The sequence below is a fragment of the Ceratotherium simum genome, chromosome 26 (genome assembly GCF_057802395.1).
Source record: "Ceratotherium simum simum isolate JZ-2026a chromosome 26, ASM5780239v1, whole genome shotgun sequence".
NCBI lineage: Eukaryota > Metazoa > Chordata > Mammalia > Perissodactyla > Rhinocerotidae > Ceratotherium > Ceratotherium simum.
Genome location: NC_141925.1, coordinates 33,827,190 through 33,840,494, shown reverse-complemented (window position 1 = coordinate 33,840,494; position 13,305 = coordinate 33,827,190). Strand labels below are relative to the sequence as shown.

At 61.4% G+C, this 13,305-nt stretch overlaps 1 protein-coding gene across 1 annotated transcript in view; it reads left to right on the top strand.

Annotated features, from left to right (window-relative positions):
* The window catches only part of TTYH3 (tweety family member 3), a 33,410-nt gene extending 20,105 nt beyond the window's left edge, over nucleotides 1-13,305 (top strand). Inside the window, exons 8-14 of the mRNA XM_004440890.3 lie at nucleotides 1,720-1,775; nucleotides 2,589-2,681; nucleotides 4,305-4,397; nucleotides 4,540-4,676; nucleotides 6,709-6,882; nucleotides 7,482-7,557; nucleotides 10,053-13,305. Coding sequence (XP_004440947.1) covers nucleotides 1,720-1,775; nucleotides 2,589-2,681; nucleotides 4,305-4,397; nucleotides 4,540-4,676; nucleotides 6,709-6,882; nucleotides 7,482-7,557; nucleotides 10,053-10,127 — 704 coding nt within the window. The 3' untranslated portion in view covers nucleotides 10,128-13,305. The remainder of the gene's footprint in view (nucleotides 1-1,719; nucleotides 1,776-2,588; nucleotides 2,682-4,304; nucleotides 4,398-4,539; nucleotides 4,677-6,708; nucleotides 6,883-7,481; nucleotides 7,558-10,052) is intronic.

Genomic DNA, 13,305 nt, shown 5'->3' with positions numbered 1-13,305 from the left:
TTCCCGAGAAGTGGGCTATAGGGGAGAGAGAAGTGAGGCTGCCACACTCTGGTCTGAGCAGCTGTCGTCCAGGAGCCATGAATGAGTGGGGGCAGAAAGGTCTGGGGTTGGGGCCCGGTGTGTGTGTGTTGGACATGCGGGGAGGCAGGCGGGTGTGGACTCTGGGGCTCAGGGTGTGGTCAGCGCTGGAGGGCTCAGCTCCTTGGTTTCCCCTGATGCGAGTGCTGCGTGTTCCACAAGAGAAAGATAGAAGGGCCCCCTGACAGGGACTGGGGTGCTGAGTGCCCTTGAGATGCTGGCCCTTGTGGAACTGTCCTCTCCCATTTGCCTGGAAAGCCTCAGCGGGGAACGTGTGGGCTGGTTTTTAGCTGATTTTGTTGAAGGAACCCTTTCCACCAAAGCCCGAGGAGCCCCCAGGAGGGAGAGTTGTCTGCCCCCCGGGGGAGGGCTGGACCTCTCTACTGGGGGCTGGCAGGGCTGGTGACAGCTGTCCCTGGCCTCAGTGCCATCAGCCTGGCCTCTCCAGGTCCTCACTGCCGGGGGCCTTTGGGTTCTCAGCCGGCATGAGCAGCCCCAGTCGCACGGGAGTGCGAGCTCCTGCCTGTGGGCCGCAGGCTGCCCTCACAGGGCCAGGCAGTCCCCCCAAGGCCAGCGTGCTGGCTCCGTTCACAGGTGGCTGAAGTGAAGTGGGGGCTTGCTTACATTCCACCCTAAGCTTGATGAGAGCCCAGATCCGAGGGGCCGAATGCAGTGTGGCACAAGAGGCTGCCTTGGGCTGTGGCTGGCCCTCATCCTGTGCTGAGCCCCAGAGGGCCCCCGACGAGGGAGGTGCCTAGAGCTTCAAAGCCAGTGTCACTGTTCAAGGGTAGGGCCCTGACCCCACCCAGGGAACCTGTGGGGCCAGAGAGCACGGGGAGCGGGGGAGGCAGTCAGGGTCCAGGGCTCCTCCCTCGGCTCCAGCTGGGCTCAGGTCTCCTCGGGTTTTCTGAATCAGAATTGTAAGTGAATCTCCATCTTTCAGCATTGGACGCTGAATTGGCACCTGTTTTAGTGGGAATGAGACAGACTGGCCACCTGCGTCCTGGGCCCTTGAGGCTGCGACCTCTGGGCTGTGTCCCCTCCTCTTTGGAAGGACGCTCTGGCCTAAAAACTGTTGTTCTGCCCGAGTGACTCTTCCCTGGGGGTCTTCTGACCCCTTGCCCATCCCCAGTGCCCTGTCTGCTGCTCCAGAGGGAGTGGAGATATGAGACTCCCCTCCAAGAGAGGATTGTGCACACTGTGGGGACACTGCTCAGAGCACAAGGGTCTGGGTCCCCAGCCCTGGGCTCCCTGGAGGCCACATTTCCATTTGCACACACATGCAGATGTGTATACATGCATGGAGACACACACATATATGCACATGTACATGCAGATTTGCACATGTAGACACCCACATGTGTGCACACACCCACACAGCTGCGCACAGCTACACACACACACATACATACAAACGTGCACATATGTATGTGCACACAAACTAACAGCAAGCACACACAGACACACATGCACAGCATACATGCAGATGCACGTGCACACAGGCATGCATGCACACACACGTGCATGCATACATGTACCTGTGTGAGTGCACACGTAGGCACACATACAGCACACACAGACGCACGCACAGACACATGCAGATGGCCGGAGCCGCTCAGCCGCCCTGACCTCTCTCCGCAGACATCCTGCAGTACTACCTGGCCTGCTCGCCCCGTGCCTCCAACCCCTTCCAGCAGGTGAGAGCTCGGGCTTCTCCTGCCCCTGGGAGGCCAGGGCCGAGGGCAGAGTCAGAAGTGCCGTGTTTACATGTGCATGAAAGTGGCCAGACAGGCCGTGGCCCCCAAAGCCTACACCTCTGCAGCCCACCAGGCCCACTCATGCCTCCTCAGACCCCTGGGACCCGGGGGGCCATTGGGAGGCAGCTGGGCGAACACCGTGTTGATATCATACCTGCTCCGGGGGTTACCGCCCTGATGCCCTTGGTGCAAGCCTTTTGGGGTGGCCTGCTTAATGCCCCCCAAATTCCTGGGACTCCTTTCATTTCTCGAGTTGCCCTTGGCCATCCCAGCAGGACAAAGCCGATTGTCCAGCAGGCGTGGAGGGGCCAGGGGTGCTTCAGTGTGGGAGGGGTCCTGTGCCCGCCCTGTGGAGGAACTGGACGGGTGTCGTCATGGTGGAATCGGAAGGGAAATCCTTTAGCCCCTGCCTGTCACTTGTGTGATTGCATGGCTCTCTGGGGTCCTGACGACTGTTGGTCTGCTTTAAAGACGCCGTACTCTTGGTGATCTGTATCATCTCCGGGTACTTGGGCAGCCTGGGGGGAGCCAGGGAGGAGGGGCCCTGGGCCCACAGAGTGGAGTGCCAGCCGCCCCCACTGGTCCTGGTGCAGCCCACCCGACCTGGGAGCTTGGTAGCCTCTGGATGCCCCTTGGGCTGGCAGAAGCCTGGGGCACCAGTTCTTGCCTGCCCCATGTGTGGGTGGGGGCCTCGCGGGGGAGATGTGCTGTCCCCAGACCTCGCTGGAATCAGCCGGCCTCTCTGTGGAGCAGAAGCTGTCGGGCAGCCACAAGGCGCTGGTGGAGATGCAGGACATCGTGGCCGAGCTCCTGAAGACTGTTCCGCGGGAGCACCCCGCCACCAAGGTGAGGGGCTTTGGGGCGGGCAGGGGCGTGGCGGGACCCCATGCAGCGCAGGCACCTTTGTCCCCATGGAAGGGAGGTGTGCTGCGGACACCACTCAGGATCCTGCCTTTCACTTCCTTGGGGGTTTTGGGGGGTTTTTTACAAATTATTCTGTTCTTTATTTTAAAAGTAATACAAGCTCTGTTTTTAAAAAATGGGGAAAATGGAAACAGTTGCAAGTAAGATCCTCTGCCTGCCTCAATTCTGAGGGCGAGGTGCGCCCCCTGGGGGCGTTCTGGGAATTTGAGGGGCCTGTTTTTCCCTGTGGTGTCTGGGGCCTGAGCACTTCCATGTCACACGTGTCACTGTGCTCCTGACAGAAGACAGCCTCCTTGCAGGTGTTGGGGGGCCTGGGGGAACCCAGCCCGTGTGTGCAGCGCCCCAGATCTGGACGGGAGAGGAATGCATCTTTGGGGACCATGGGGCTCCATGCTTCTTTTGTGAGCAGCCAGTCCTTCTCCAATAGACTTCACAAAATTTAAATTAAAACAATATATATACATGCACACACACACCACTTTCAAGTTACTTCCTTTTATTCCTTATTTCTGTTACAGTCGGGCATCCTCTTGATTTTTTGCAATTGAGTGGATAGGCAGGTGGGTTCGTTTCCCAGGACTGCCATAACAGAGTGCCCCTGCTGGGCGGCTCAGACTACAGACATTATTCTCTGAGTCCTGGAGACTGAAGTCCAGATCCAGGTGTTGGCAGGGCTGGTTTCCCCTGAGGCCTCTCCCCTTGGTGTGTAGACGGCCGTCTTCTCCCCATGTCCTCACATGTCTTCTCTGTGCGTGTCTGTGTCCTCATCTCCTCTTCTTAGAGGACACCAGTTCTGATGGAGTAGGGCCACCCTAGTGACCTCATTTGACCTTAATCACCTCTTTAAAAGCCCATCTTCACATACGGTCACATGCTGAGGTGTGGGGTTAGGACTGCAACATGTGAATTGGGGGGGACACATGATTCAACCTGTAACAGTAAGTTATATATCCATTTCAGGATCGCAGAGGGTCCCTAGAAAATATGTTATAAAAGGCAGCGTCTAGAGAGCCACTGTCAACCCTGAGGTGTTCCGTGCAGCCATCTTTCCATGGAGAAGATGTAGACAGAGGTGTCTGTGTACACACAGCAGACTCACACACACACACACAAGGATCGGGCTCACTCTACACAGAACGTTTTGGATAATGTTTTGTCTCTTAAGATATCGTGAAAAATTTTCCCTTGTCTTTGTTCCTTAAAATGTGATGTTTAAAAGAACTAGGCCCGTGTCAGGAGACATGTGAAGGTTTGCTGTTCTTCCTGTTACAATAAAGGGACACACAGTGGTGGCCGCACTGGGCAGATGTCTTTGGGTCCCCTGTCCTCACGTCGTCAGCAGTCCCTTGAGGCCAGGCACCGACTCTGGGGTCGCCATTTCTGAAAGCCCAGGGTCCTTAGGACCTGCACCGACCGTGGGGTTGAGGGCCGTCTGGATGGCAGGGGCTGGGGTGGAGGGAGACCTGGGGGCTCCCAGGGGGCCTGTGGCTGCCTTGGGTCCCCCTCCCGAGCATGGTGCTGACTTTGCATGGTGTGTGCCCCCAGGACCCCCTGCTCCGCGTCCAGGAGGTGCTGAACGGCACGGAGGTGAACCTGCAGCACCTCACTGCCCTGGTGGACTGCCGCAGCCTGCGTCTGGTGAGTACTGGCCTCCCGGAGCCCAGAGCAGGGAGCAGCTGGGGGGCGGGGGGCGGGGGAACAGCTGGGGCAGGCACGGCTGTCAGCGTGTTCCGTCTCACCCTGCCTTCCTCGTCCCTCTCCTGTCCCTGCCCGGCCTCAGGACTATGTGCAGGCCCTGACAGGCTTCTGCTATGATGGCGTCGAGGGCCTCATCTACCTGGCCCTCTTCTCCTTCGTCACAGCCCTCATGTTCAGCTCTGTCGTCTGCAGCGTCCCTCACACCTGGCAGCAGAAGAGGTGAGGAGCTCAGAGAGGTCCTGGAGCTTGCCCCAGGCCCTACAGCACCCAGGGATGTGCCTTCTGGACCCCTCCACATCCTTGTCCGAAGAGACAGGGGCAGATGCCTCCTCACCTCTGAACACTCTCTAAGCCCCTGCAGCGACCCTGAGGCTGGCAGGTCTCCGTAGCATCCCCCTTTCACAGATGGAAACGGAGCCTAGAGGAGCTCCCAGCTCAGGTGACGCGCCAGTCCAGAGCAAGCAGGGAGAACCGGGGTCTCCTGCTGCCTAGTGCTGGCCCTGTGCCCCACACCCTTCCATGCCTCTGACTGGCGGGGCTCAGAATGTCTCATCTGTCCCCTGACCCCTGGTTGCAAGTGTGCAGGGCTGTGGGTGGAAAGACCAGCTGGCTGGCTGTGGGGAATTACAGCTTCTGCAGGGAGTGCTCCAGGTCACCATGGCCTCCATGTCCCACTCAGGTGGGTGACCAGGATAGCAGCTACTTCCCATGGGGCCACTGTGTCTTTATCTTTGAAGTAGGGGTCCTGGTGGTCCCTGCTTCAAGTTCCCCCAGTCAGTACTGGGTTGAGTGGTGTATGAGGGGGCCAGGCCCCTTTCCCTTGCTTGGGCCCCCATGGTGCACATCATGGACCCATTATCTCCTGTCCCATTTGGGCTATGGCTGCTTCTTGTGGGCACAGCTTGGGTGCAAGTAGCTCAGCTCAGATCTCTTTCCTTTGTCTGGATTTCTACTCTATTATTTTCTGTTGTGATGGTGATGCTGCCAGTGGTGGCAGTGGTGATAATGATGGTGATAGCGATGGGGACGATGGTGTTGATGGTGATGGTGATGGTGCTGGTGGCGGTAATGGTGATGGTGGTGGTGGTGGTGATAATGGTGATGATGGTGGTGCTGGTGCTGATGATGATGTGGTGCTGATCGTGGTGGTGATGATGATAATGGTGGTGATGGTGCCGATGATGATGGTACTGATGATGGTGGTGGTGGTAGTGGTGATGGTGCTGATGGTGATAGTGGCAATGGCGATGATGGTGGTGGCAGTGATGGTGGTGATGGCAATGGTGATGGTAATGGTGGTGATGATGATAATGGTCATGATGGTGATGACGATGATGGTGATGGTGCTGATGGGGGTGGTGATGGTAGTGATGGTGGCAGTGATGATGCTGGTGGTAATTAAGGTGGCAGCTATAGGGGAGTGGCTAAGAGCACAGCCCTGGAACCACATGGCCTGGATTCAGATCCTGGTTCTACCCTTGCTTATTGGGTGACTGTGGGCAAGTCATGTAACCACGCTGGGCTTCAATTTCCCTACCTGTAGAATGGGGGTGTAAGAATACATCCCCCAGTGTCAGTGAGCACTACATGAGCCTCTATGTGTGAGGGTTCCGCCCTGGGCTTGGCTGGAATCGGTGCTCAGCCAATTGCTGCTGCCGTCCTGCTTATCTCACTACGAGGAATGTGGTGAGAAGACCCTCTGCTCGAGGTCACCCAGCTGGTGGTGGTGAGGTGGGATGTAAGCCCAGGCCTGGCTGACCTATGCTCTCACCACCAGGCAGCCCAGCCCCAAGTTCCGTCTGGGACCAGGCAGGGTGTGATGACGCTTGAGAGCACCAGAGGCCTGGCCCGCGGCTCCTTCGCCTCGCCCTGCAGCGGCTTGGGTGGAGTGGAGGCTGGGAATCCAGAGGGCAGCAGAGTGGGGAGGACTGGGCTCAGGTCAAAGAGTCAAAGGAGGGTGCCCCTGCTTCCTGACACCCAGTCCTCTGTGCTCCCCCAGGAGGGGCCCTGTTCCCTCCTTTCAATAGGCAGACAGTCAGTGTCGCTGTGTGCAGGCTGAGGTGCAGGTTCCTTGGTGTCCCCATCTCACAGAGGATGAAGTGAGGTGACTTGCCCACAGTCCCATAGCGTGTACGTGGCCGAGCCAGGGTGAGCACCAGCTGTGTCTGCACCAGAGCTGACCCCCTGCAGGTCCTGTGGCTGGCTTCCTCACGTCAGGGCCTGAGCCTATGCTGGCTGTCCCTTCCTGCAGAGGCCCCGACGAGGATGGGGAGGAGGAGGCTGCCCCGGGGCCACGGCAGGTGCACGACAGTCTCTACCGCGTGCACATGCCCAGTCTATACAGCTGCGGCAGCAGCTACGGCAGCGAGACCAGCATCCCGGCCGCGGCCCACACTGTCAGCAACGCCCCGGTCACCGAGTACATGTGAGTCGTGCAAGGAGCAGGTGGGGCAGTCCAGGCAGGGACAGGCAGAGCCACACCCTGGGGCAGGCTGCGTGGAGCTCAGTGTGGCGGCAGGCATGTCAGCTGTGGCTCAGAGTGTGGGTCCAGCCTGGGACTAGCGAGCAGGAAAGGGGGAGGCAGGAGTGAGGACTGGTACTGCAGCAGCGGAGTCGGGGCAGAGGCCGGCCAGGGGCCACGCAGTGGGCCGGAGAAAGGCCTCGGCACTGTGGGGGCTGCCCGGGCTGTGTGTGGGGGAGGGGGGTTGGCCTGGCATTGAGTGTTGCTGCTCCCAGGCAAACCTGGGTCGAGGCCACTTGGCCAGACAGAGCATCTGTGTCCAGGGCACGGCCCGGCACGTGGTGGGCAGGCAGCCGGTGGGGGCACGGGCTCTGGCTGGGCTGAGGCAGGCAGGCGGCAGCCTTGGCTCCGCTCTGAGCCCTTTGTTGCTGTGCTGGGTTCATGGGACCCCCAGGCTCTTGCTTAGCGGGCCACAGACAGGGTGGTGATGAGACTGCACAGGGTCTGCCTGGCTCCAGAACGGGCCAGGGGTCACTCACAGCCCCTGTCTCCTCATGTCTCAGGAGCCAGAATGCCAATTTCCAGAACCCTCGCTGTGAGAACACCCCCCTCATCGGGCGCGAGTCCCCGCCGCCCTCAGTAAGTCTTGGGGCAGGAGGGTGGGTGGGGGAACCAAGGCCTGGGTGGGGGCACCGCCCTGCTGCTCAGTGTGGCCCCCACGAGCAGTGCAGGCCCTGCAGGCGGCCGTGAGCCTCCAGCACCAGGGCCAAGGGGGCTCCCAGCCGGGGCTCTTGGGCGGTCATCCAGCCGCATAGATGGGGCTGGGTGGCCTCACAAGCTGGCCTTGAGGTACCCTGGGGCCAGAGTGGGCAGCCAGGGGCCAGCTGTCGGTGGATCAGCTCAGCTCTGAGGGAGCCTGACTTCTCTCTTCCCAGCCTGGCCCTGCTTCCTCTTCTTCCTTCACTTCCTGAGCTCGACCTGGGTCTCGGCCCCTGGGTCTTCTAGCGTGGCCTGGGGTTCCCTCTGGCCTTAGGGGTGAGACACGGAAAAGAGGACACCGTGGTGTGGTGCCAAAGAGAAGGAGTTGCAGAGAGGTGGGGGCCTGGCAGGCTTCCTGGCGGTGGTGGTCCGCAAAGGACAGACCCAGAGAGGCTGCAGGCCACTTTGCTTCAGAAATGCCCATTGTGCAGCACAGAGCTGGCCTGGGGTGCCCTGGACCTGGACCAGGGGCTGTGTGGGCTCCCAGCCCATGCCATCATGCTCAGGCTGCCCTCCTCATCGGCACTCTGCTCCAGCCACCCCAAGGCCTGCTCCGGGCCGGGCCCTCGCCCTGGTGTTGAGGCTGCCCTCTCTCTCTCTCTCCTGCACCCCTCCCACCCTGGGCCCTCCTAGCGCTATCTGGCTGCCCTGGACTCTGGCAGCCACGCGGGCTGGCAGTTTAAGCCCATGGACAGTGCCCGAACGCTGTGGTGGCCGTGTCCTCAGAGTGACAGGTACTGATCCACCCCGCGTCCTCTGCCCTGCACTGCCCACCCACCTGTGCCTCCGTGCCTCATCCTCCCTGCTGCCCCCTCACCATCTGACGTGCCCCAGAGCCATCTCAGCTCAGCACCCGTGGGGCCAGCTCTGGGCTGGTTCAGGCCCGTGGGCTTTGCGGCCCCATCCGAGCCACAGAGACCTCTGGTGCTGGCCCTGGGCCTGTCACCCTCATGTCAGTGGCAGTGAGCCCCTCCACAGATGCCCCTCCGCACCCCTGGCCCAGCTGCAGGTGGCCCCAGCTCCTCTTGTCACCTCCCAGCGAGGAGACTGTCCACCCAGACCCCGTGCATGCCTGCCCCTGGCACCTGGCTCAGGGAGGCAGAGCACGGGTGAGCTAGGGCCCTGGCGTGCGGCCAGCAGGCCTGGCCCTCAAGGTGACGCCCTGCATGTCCAGAAGTGCACGCGGGTGTGTGCAGGCTGCTCCCAGCCAGCCCCAAACAGCACCGTGCACGCCTGCTTGGGCTCCTTCAGGGGTCTGGGCTGCTGCCCACTGTCCCCCTCGCCCCTGCTGCATGTCCATGGAATGACATGGCTCCCTGGTGCCTGCTGCTCTTCCTTCAGGCCACCCAACAGGCACTTGCAACCTTCTTCCTGACCAGGAGTTCCAGGAGCGCTCTTGGGGACTAGGGGACATTGTCCCTCCTGATCTGGGGACTGTGGTGTGGGGACTCCAGTTGCTGGAGCTCCCAGGGGTCAGTGGGGTTAGCGTGTGGCTGTGGGGTCAGCCTGCCAGGCTCCTTACCACTGGCGACACTTGGCATATGCCTTGGCCTTTGTCCCCATCTCCTTATGGGCATGTGGCCCTTTGCACACTGCCTGGCTGTCGCGCACACCTCCTCCATGTGTGAGCACACACTCACACGCATGTGCTCTAAGCGAGGCCTTCGTGCTTCAGGTTGGACGAGGGTGGCCAAGACGTGCAGGCCATCCCCTCCCCCCAGCTGTCACTACCTCTGTGACCCAGGAGGAGCCCACAGTTTGGTTCTCACCCAGCCTGAGGGGCAGCTTTTGGGGCCCTCCTTCCCCGGGGTGACAGGGCAGAGTGGCCGTGGGGCCTCCTCACTCTTGTGGCCTGAGGCCCTGCCCAACCAGACCCTCGGGGACCATCTGGCCCATCCTTGGACACAGCCCTATCCCACCTTTGCATGACGCCCTCCTCCTGGCCCCCAGCTGGGATCCTGCAGCGGGAGGAAGCAGCCTGTGTGTGGCCTTCAGGTCCTGGGTGTGTGGGGTGCAGTTGGGGAGCCTCTGAGCTCCGGCTCCTGGTAGAGGCAGAGCTGTGCCTGGCATAGCGCCCGGATGCCTGCAACATCTGGGGACGGGGCTGAGTATGCTCATTTCAGCAGGAGGGGAGACTGCTCCCCATCCTGAGCCTGGCAAGAGGGGCCAGACCTCTGCTGCCTGGTGCCGCCAGCTGGGCCTCGGTGTCTAGGCTCTGGGCCCGCGGGCCCCTCCTGGAGCCCCCACCCCCAGGGCTCTGTCAGCTGTGCTACCTGTCCTGCCCCCAGGGGTGCTTCTTGGTGCACCCCACCAAGGCCCATGCCCGGCCACATCCAGTGCCCTGCTGACTGCCTGCCCCCACTGTCTCCCTCCAGTACACCTCCAGCATGAGAGCCAAATACCTCGCCACGAGCCAGCCTCGCCCCGACTCCAGCAGCAGCGGGCACTAGACTGCCCCGGCCAGCCACCGTCCCACGTGCCAATCGCCCTGCTCCTCCCCGTGCCAGCACTGCCGCTTACACCCGTGGCCGCCCGCCGGACCCTCTGCACGTATGCCAGGCCCGCTACGGGCACCTCTGCAGCCACTTGCCCCTCCTCTCCCCTTCCTGCAGGGGTATGGAGTTACCTGGCATGAACCCCAGGTCAGTGGAGACACGGGGGCTCTGGGCCTGCACCCTCTCCTTGGGTCACATGCCTGGACACGTGGCAGCGCCACCACCAAAACCTGGGCCCTCCTGGCCCTCACCCCTCCTCGCCCTCACCCCTCTGCCTCTGAGGATTTGGGTTCGCAGAGCCCTGCTCTGGGCCAGACACGACGGTGCTGTGTCCCTGCCGCTCCCTCTGCAGCACGCTGACCCTCCGGACCCCTGCAGTCTCATTGCCTCGCACCCAGCCCACTCCTTCTCTCCTGCAGCTGTGACGCTTTTCCTGCACCCTCGATGCTTCTGGGCATCGCTTCTTATTCGCAGACATTGCAGAGCCTGTCCGTGCCGGCATCTAGGGGACGGCGGTGTGTGCCCGCCTGCTCGCCTCCCCAGCATGGAGACTCCTGCGGCTTGTCCACGCGCCTCTCTCTGCAGTATCTGGAGCTCCTTCCTTCTTTCGCCACCCCCGATCCCAAGCCCCCTCCCGCCAGCTGCCAGAAGCCTCCTCAGGGAGGCCTACTTTCTCTGTCTCCTGCCCAGCATCGCTCTCTCCCTCAGCACCCGCCCTGCCCGTGGCACCCAGCCCTCTGCGGCGGCAGGAGGACAGCAGGTGCCACGCCAGCCCAGGCCGCTCACCCAGTGCTGGCCGCCTTCTTGGTGCCAAACCCTCTCCCCTACCCCAGAGACTTGGCAGCTCCGTCTGGGTCATTTTTTGCACTAACCACGTTTGTCATCTCTAGGGCAGGGAGCTGCGGGCCAAGTGGCACTGCCTTCTCGGTTCCCTTTCCATCCAGGACAGGCGCAGCGTCCCGGAGCCCGGCCTCGGGGGCTGGACCCGAGCTGCCCATGAACGTGCCCTCGGCCCTTGCCGCCCCTCTTGGGACTAACCACTAACCTTACCCCAGCCTCCGCGGGCACCCCGGCTGACCCAGAGCCGGTGAGCGTGACCCCGAGTCCAGGCCGGAGACGAGGCCCAGGACAGCCGGCTGGGAGTCAGGCTGGAATAGCTGTTTTTTCTTGGGGTGCTGCTGGGGGGGGTGTAGACCGATAGGCAGCCCGAGGGCCTGGAGAGCCCTCTCCAGGGCAGGTGCTGCCCCAGGAGGACCGTGTCCTCAGGGACAAATCCCTTGGGCTGTAGGACCGAGGTCCCTGTGGCCTTGGTCTCCCTACCTGTGAAGTGGGAACAAGGCTTCCCTAAGGTGCTTTTGGCTTTAGTGTACAATGTTTGCTGTTTCCTGCCAAGGACGGTGGGGCTGCCCCCAAATCAGGACGGGGACTCCCCTGCCAGCCCCTGCCAGCCCTGGCCCAGCCAGCCTGACATGGAGAGGCCGGATGTGGGCCCTGGCCTGTGTGTCAGGCCAGGGGCAGCACAGGGCCACTCACAGCCACATGTGAAGGCCTGCAGTGGGAGACAGGCGGCTGGCCTAGCAGTTTACAGACACGTGGGCTCTTCCTCCCAGAGCAGTGGAGCAGCACCCCCTCCCTGGGATGGGCTGGGGGAGGCTGCCTTCCCTTCCTCTGTGATCCCTCTTTCTTTGTGCTGGTGTCTGGGACCAAAAGTGTGGGTGGAGTGGCGGCCGGGCTGCAGCTGCCCCACCCCTGGGACAGCCTCTGCCCTGGGAGGAGTGAGTGGGCAAACATGGGGGTGCCCCAGGTGGGCCTGGAGGCCCAAGCCTCGAATCTGAGCCCCTGGGCATGGCCAAACCTCACTGCAGGGACCTTTGCTCCAAGCCCTGGCTGGCCCTTGTTCTGGGACCCTACGGGGCCACAGGCGGCCTGCCCAGTCTCTCCTCTGGGCTCCACCTGGGTCAGGAGGGGGCGCCAGCAGTCCTGGCCAGGTGCCCGCAGTGCGTTCTGCCGCCGCTCAGAAGCACAAACGGCTGCCCGCGGCCCAAGGAGGCCGCCGCAATGTGAATGTACATAGCATGAGAGGTGGGCGCTGCCGTCTCGGCGTCCCCCGTGCGTCGTGTGCGTGTGCCACCCCGCCTGTGACTCCACCCGAGTTCCTTCTACTCGCCGGGGTTGGGTAAAGGAAAAGGGGAAAATCAAAAGGGGTTCAAACCCAAGCCTCAGTCCGTGGAGGTGGGGCACATCCTGCCATTGGTTCTCTTTTTTTCTGGGTTTTTGGGGTCCTTCTAACCATCCCCATCCCAGTGACCTCTGCACATCCACTCCCACCTTGCACCAGTGGGCCTTGCTCCCCTCAGGCCTTGCAGCATCTTGGGGGGTGGTCCTTAACCATGTGAGCAGTAGGGGTGCTGCAGGGGTCGGAGGGAGGGGCCCCATCAAACCCACAGGGTCCAGCTGCGCTGCCGGCTGCCCCCCCCACCCCCACCCCCGCCCTGACAGGCTGGGCCAGCGCTCCCTGTGCAGGTGTCCGCTCCCCGCCTCCCCTGGCCTGGTGGGGCGTGGTTGGGTAGGGGGAGGGCCTGGTGGCAGCCTCTGACTCTTCCCCTGCCATGCCCACCCCATGTCACTATGCAAGTCCAGTCCAAGCACCAGTCTGCTCCCTGCCCAGAACCCCTGCCAGCCCCAGGAGGGGTGGGTGGGGCGGGTGGGGACCAGGGCCTCTGTGGGGTTTTTTTGTTGAACCATAATGGTGTGTGCCACACCACTTTATGTTTGTCACATATAACATATCTCTGGATATAGTTTTGTTAAGACTCCCACCCTCCCGGTTCCCTTCCTGGCCCTTGCACTCCCCCCCTTCCACCGCGTGTCATTTAGCCTCCTGAGCGGGAACGGAGGCCTGAGCCTCTCCATTTTCCTCCCTCCTCCGCAGGGCCATGGCTGTATGTGCTGTCGCCGTGTGTTTTTTTTTTTTAAACTGGGTTTGGGGTTTGATTTTTATTTCTTTGGGGGCTTTATTTTTCTTGGCAAATACTAAAAATCTCGTTAATGTAATTTCTGTGGTTTCTATTCAGCTTGGGTTTCATGTTTTAAAATAAACAAATTTTAAAAAAAACAGGCCTCTTTTCCTGAG